Source organism: Schistocerca nitens, chromosome 9 (genome assembly GCF_023898315.1).
Source record: "Schistocerca nitens isolate TAMUIC-IGC-003100 chromosome 9, iqSchNite1.1, whole genome shotgun sequence".
Taxonomy (NCBI): Eukaryota; Metazoa; Arthropoda; class Insecta; order Orthoptera; family Acrididae; genus Schistocerca; species Schistocerca nitens.
Window position 1 is genome coordinate 208,663,360 of NC_064622.1, and position 6,000 is coordinate 208,669,359.

The 6,000-nt window shown below is 46.3% G+C and overlaps 1 protein-coding gene across 1 annotated transcript in view; it reads left to right on the plus strand.

Moving 5' to 3' along the window:
- The window catches only part of LOC126204101 (odorant receptor 42a-like), a 43,983-nt gene extending 38,289 nt beyond the window's left edge, over window positions 1-5,694 (plus strand). The window contains exons 3-4 of the mRNA XM_049938518.1: window positions 3,129-3,230; window positions 5,500-5,694. Of these exons, the coding sequence (XP_049794475.1) occupies window positions 3,129-3,230; window positions 5,500-5,694 (297 nt within the window). The remainder of the gene's footprint in view (window positions 1-3,128; window positions 3,231-5,499) is intronic.
- Window positions 5,695-6,000: the final 306 nt, after the last annotated feature.

Genomic DNA, 6,000 nt, shown 5'->3' on the forward strand with positions numbered 1-6,000 from the left:
GTATCCCACACCGATGGTTGGACCAACTCAAGGGAAGATCACAGTATTGCTCTCCAAGCCCATCGTGACCCTTTCACATCTGCATGTGCCATCCGAAAGCAATTAACGGGCTTACGGCAACATTCTGTGTATTGCGCACCGATGGTTGGACCAACTCAAGGGAAGATCACAGTATTGCTCTCCAAGCTCATCGTGTCCCTTTCACATCTGCATTTGCCATCCGAAAGCAATCAACGGGCTTACGGCAACATTCTGTGTATCGCGCACCGATGGTTGGACCAACTCAAGGGAAGATCACAGTATTGCTCTCGAAGCCCATCGTGACCCTTTCACATCTGCATGTGCCATCCGAAAGCAATCAACGGGCTTACGGCAACATTCTGTGTATCCCGCACCGATGGTTGGACCAACTCAAGGGAAGATCACAGTATTGCTCTCCAAGCTCAACGTGACCCTTTCACATCTGCATGTGCCATCCGAAAGCAATCAACGGGCTTACGGCAACATTCTGTGTATCCCACACCGATGGTTGGACCAGCTCAAGGGAAGATCACAGTATTGCTCTCCAAGCCCATCGTGACCCTTTCACATCTGCATGTGCCATCCGAAAGCAATTAACGGGCTTACAGCAACATTCTGTGTATCACGCACCGATGGTTGGACCAACTCAAGGGAAGATCACAGTATTGCTCTCCAAGCTCATCGTGATCCTTTCACATCTGCATGTGCCATCCGAAAGTAATCAACGGGCTTACGGCAACATTCTGTGTACCCTGCACCGATGGTTGGAGACAAACAAAGTCGGACACGAGAATTACGGTCCCTTGTGCAGGATGTCAGTAACATAATAACCGACTCGCTTCCATCCATTTAATTAATTCACCTAGCTGGGCAATGGATCTACCTTCTTCAGTGCATACGCACACACTTCCCTTGAAAATCTCAGAGTAGCCAATATGGAGAAAATGGACAGGGGCTGCATGTAGGTGGCGCTCGATGGGAGTGTGAATTGGCCCTGAGGCGAGCCAAGATAGTTCCGTAGTTATGACAACGCTGTGTCTAGCATGGTGAAGTGGTTTACGCACCTGCCTACTAAACAGGAAATCCCGGGTTCGAATGCTGCTCCGGTACACGTTTTCATTCGTTGCCACTGATTCTGCGTAATGTTTAAATGAAAGTGACAGCAGTGATCCCCTCCCTTTCCTTTTCTCCCCTCTCCACCCTAGATTTAGTTATGTATAGACTCGGTTGCGCTTGGCTTGGTGCCGTTAGCGGGAATCATGGCCTGCTGATGAATGGAGTCGGATTGTTTCTAGCGTTTAATCCTCGTTTCGTAATACGCTGGATAACCATCGTCGGCAAGGGCAGCGACCGGGACAGAAGTCCCACTCTTTTAGTTTATTGGAGAGGCACAACGATGTTACTCCTGGCGTCACGGTACAGGGAGCCATCGAGTGTAACTTGGGGTCACGCGTGTTTCTGAGGGATGCCAGAAGGGCACGTCACGGACATCCTGCGGAGTCATGTGTTTCCTGTCAAGCAACAGTGTCATTTTTCAGTAGGACAACGCTCGTCCACGCAAGGCACGCGTCTCAGTGAACTGTCTGGGTGAAGTTAAGCTACTCCTGTGGACAGCAGCATCCCCATATGTGACTGATTCGGAACGTGTGTGGGACCAGCTCGAATGGCAACTCAGTCCTTCTGCCAGTAACCAGGATATCAAGGCCCAGTTGTAACATCTGTAGGCCGGATTCCAAACCATATGTGACGGAGTGGGTGCAACGTCATACTGTTAAGTAGGCTTTTGCGACATAATTCTTTATAAATTTGACACGATTTTGAAATCACTGGAGTCACATATCGTGTTAAACCCTGATTTTTCATTTCGTTTCCGTTCCCCCTTCTGGGTGCTTCACTTTTTTTGTCAGACAGTGTTTTTCAAAAGAAATGTTACTTCGATGTTTGATAGTAACTGCTTGTTTCTACTTTGTTATTATTTATTTTTGCACTTATCAAAACAGCTTATGAAATGTGATGACTGTTTCGTAACCGTGACTAATCGGAATAATACAATATATCCTCCTTATCAAACAAATCACGTTACTGCATAAGGGGCAGTCAAATTAAAATGAGAAAGATGGAAGAATTATTTCAAAAATAATCACCATAACTGTTAATATATTTATCCACTGTGAGACAAGATGGCCAAAACCCTCATGGAAAATTGGTTGCTGTTGCCTACGGAACCATGACTGGACCCAGGCTTCCACTTATTCGTCTGAAGAAAATCGACGGCCACGAATGTCTTTCTTCAGGGCACCAAAAATATGGAAATTGCAAGGTAGAAATTGGTACTGTATGGAGGATGTGTAAGGGCTTACCAGTGAAACTTCTGCAGCAAAGTTGAAAGAACATTAGCGTCATTTGGATGAGTCCACATGTTACATACCATTTTGAGCGTTGAAACGCAGTGTAGTGCTGTTTTTGACCAATTTTTCAGTTTCCTATGATACACATATATCGAAAGTCTTCTGTTAATTAAAGCTGGAAGATGTTGTGCAGAAACTGCATTAATTATATGGGTGTGTGTGTATATTGAACCAGGGACCTAGAAACGACAAAGAGACTTCGTCCTCGCCGTAGCCCTCAGAGGTTCACAACCCCACAACAGGTTACAGCAGTCCACTCACCCCACCGCCGCCCCACACGGAACCCAGGGTTATTGTGCAGTTCGGCCCCCAGTGGACCCCCTCGGGAACATCTCATACCAGACAAGCGTAACCCCAAATGTTTGCATGGTAGAGTAATTATGGTGTATTCATACGTGGAGACAGTGTTTTTGCAGCAATCGCCGACATAGTGTAACTGAGGCGGAACAAGGGGAATCAGCCCGCATTTGCCGAGGTAAATGGAAAACCGCCTTCAAAACCATCTACAGGCTGGCCAGCACACCAGACCTCGACACTAATCTGCCGGGTAGATTCGTCCCGAGGACCGGCACGCCTTCTCGCTCGGGAAACAGCGCATTAGACCGCGCGGCTAGCCGGGTGGGCTAAATATATGGGTACTGTTAGTTTATAAAAGACAGATACTTTCACTGAATCTTTTCAATGTATTCTCATTTGCAGAGCCAAGACTTCGCGACAGTTCTGAAGTGTGTGGTCTTCCTTCCAGTGCCGTGTGGACAGGTCTTCATTTACTGCTGGGCAGCTGACAACATGACTGAGCAGGTGGGTTCTGGGAACGGGGAATAACGAAAGAAGCTGCGTATACATCCGTATCTGTTGTGCTGCTGTTGTAGGAGGTGGATATGAGCTAGACATTTTATACTAGGAACGCAGAGGCATACCGTTGCATGGGTAAAATTACTGTGTTCTTCGTTGCAAGGTTGCACGCAAATAACAGTGATGAATCTCCCGTCGTTTGCCACTATTTCATTAGCTCTCTCTCTCTCTCTCTCTCTCTTACACACACACACACACACAAGCTGAAATTCAACATAAACATAGTCTGATTCGTATGAGAGTACGAAGTCCGTAGTGACGCTCGTCACGATGGTCACACTAGCACCATCTCCACTGGAGCAACACCAGTCCTCTGCTGGAGTGTCATCTCTGATGGCTGCTTGTGCGATGTGCGTGGTGGCTGCTGGAGCGACATCGCGTTGAGATGCGGCGCCATGTAGCTGTGCAGTAGTGAAGTGCGGAGTGAAGTACCATCGTCGGTGGCGATCCAGACTACTTGTTGTAAGACAGGAATTTTCGTGGGATCACTTATTGTTTATTACACTTATTATCTATTACGCTTTTGGAACCAACTTTTCAGTACTATATCCGAACGGGACGGTATACATCAATGTGAAATACCGCAATGATAGAGTGACGCTGCTCAGTATACATATCAAATGCAAATAATACACCGACGACACGAGAAGCATTAAACCATAACGTAGCAGATCGATATTAATCAAACTTCGAGGCGATGTTCATCATATTATGGGAATTAAACGATTAAAATTTCATCCCATTTGGAACTGATGAGGTGTATTAACCACTGGCACGAATACGTTGTATTAGTTGTGACTCGGAAGCAAATAACCTCTAAATTTCATCATGAGTAATTTCCTGCCGTACCTGGAACCAGTGGTGTGTCAGTAAATGTGATGGTTGGAGACTGACACGAAGTAGACGTTCCCTGCGGATGACAAATTAGGGGATCTTTCAGGCCAATCGAAGCTCCATACATTCCAGAAAGAGTTTGTGGTGTGAACTGCCGTCTTGCACTGCCCTGTTAGAATAGGCCATTTGGTACACTGGTCATAAGGTTGTGCCAAAGGGACGTACCATTATTATCATATGCAATAGAGCATTCAACCTTCCTTGAATGATTACCAAATAAGTCCCATCCAATAGCTCTCCATACTCTGATTTAACAGCTGGTGAGGTATGGGTCGCGAGAATACTGTTTCCTGTGACCATGCACCAGGTCGTCAACATATAACGTCGGCCAGCTGCACCACCGACCGGCAACCGGCCTAAGCTGTGGCGCGGCACATGTTTGACCTGCTATTCACCTGGACGACGTGGTATCCCAATACGGCCATCGACGTGACACATAACAAGAAACGTGATTCATCCGACCATACGAAACGTTTCCATTGGTACACGGAACCTTCTTGAAGATCCCCTGCTCACTGCATTTGTAACTGACGTTGACATTGAATCTACTTGGGAACAATTCCGTCTGTTGTTCAACAATGTGCGCTGAACGGTGTTCTCCAAAACCCTTGTGTCTGCACCATTGTTGTACTCCATCGTCAGATGTGTCACAGATCGTCTGCTGTACGGAATGAGAGAGCCTCCGACCTGTATGTTCTGTGATGAGTCGTGGATGTCCCATTACCCTGTCGCCTACTCGCTCTTCCACCACCCTTCAGTGGCTTTCCATGCATGCTCATGACACTAGCGCTCCAAAAGCCGACTAGCTTCACTGCTTGAGAGTTGCACGCTCCCAGGCGCCGAACCATAACAATCGTCCCTTTTATAAACTTCGCTTATGCCAGTTAATTTCGCCATTGTTGGCCGTATCCTCGCTAGAATGATTCACCGTTCGCCTGTGCTCCGCTTACAATCTTTCTTTACGACGCCACGTGTCTGCAACGCCACCAGACGTTATCCAGTCTCATGACGGGCTGCGATCTAAATGTTTTTACTAGCAGTGTGAGTAGGCTGCTGTTACTACATCAGTTCATCTAAACTGTGAACAATTTGGGGATAAAATCTTATATACTTGTAATATTAGAGATATTAGAACTCGAAGAAAAGAATTCAAGGAATAATTCTACTCTCGCTTTGTCAACGTGTGAAACAGGACTTCGGAGTATGTAGTAGGTGCAGATGTAGACTGCAACAAAGTTACGCATCAGTGAATTTATATGTAGTGTCATCATTAAAAATTCGTGACAGAAAGTTTCGTTACAAGATGCTGTATTGTTGACAGGCTAAAGCAGTATCTAACGCGGCGTACCACTGTTCGTGGGTGGACGCGGGCTCCCGCTTCAAACGCAGCCTGCTGCTGGTCATCGGCCGCGCTCAGAAGCGACTGGTGCTCACTGCCGGCCACCTCTACACCATCGACAGGGCTGCCTTTCTTTCGGTTGGTGTGAGAGTTATTTCTCATTTATGTTACGTATAGCTTGACAACCCATCCGTGTATTGTACTTGCCCTTCATTATGGTGAGTACTCGCACTTTTGTTTACCAAGGAAGACTTGATTTTGAGAAAAAAACGTCAACTAAACTCTTGTTTGGCGATTCTTTGATACGTTCCCGTACAATGATTTTCCAATCATGGCATCATTCTATACAAAATTCTCGCCTGTGTCTCCTGAAACGTTAAGGGAAGTTGTAGAGCATCAGCAAACGAATTATTTGTTCTTATTTATGAACGTTCCAAAGTTAGCAGCGAAATATAAATACTGTATGCTGAATGCAGCATTATC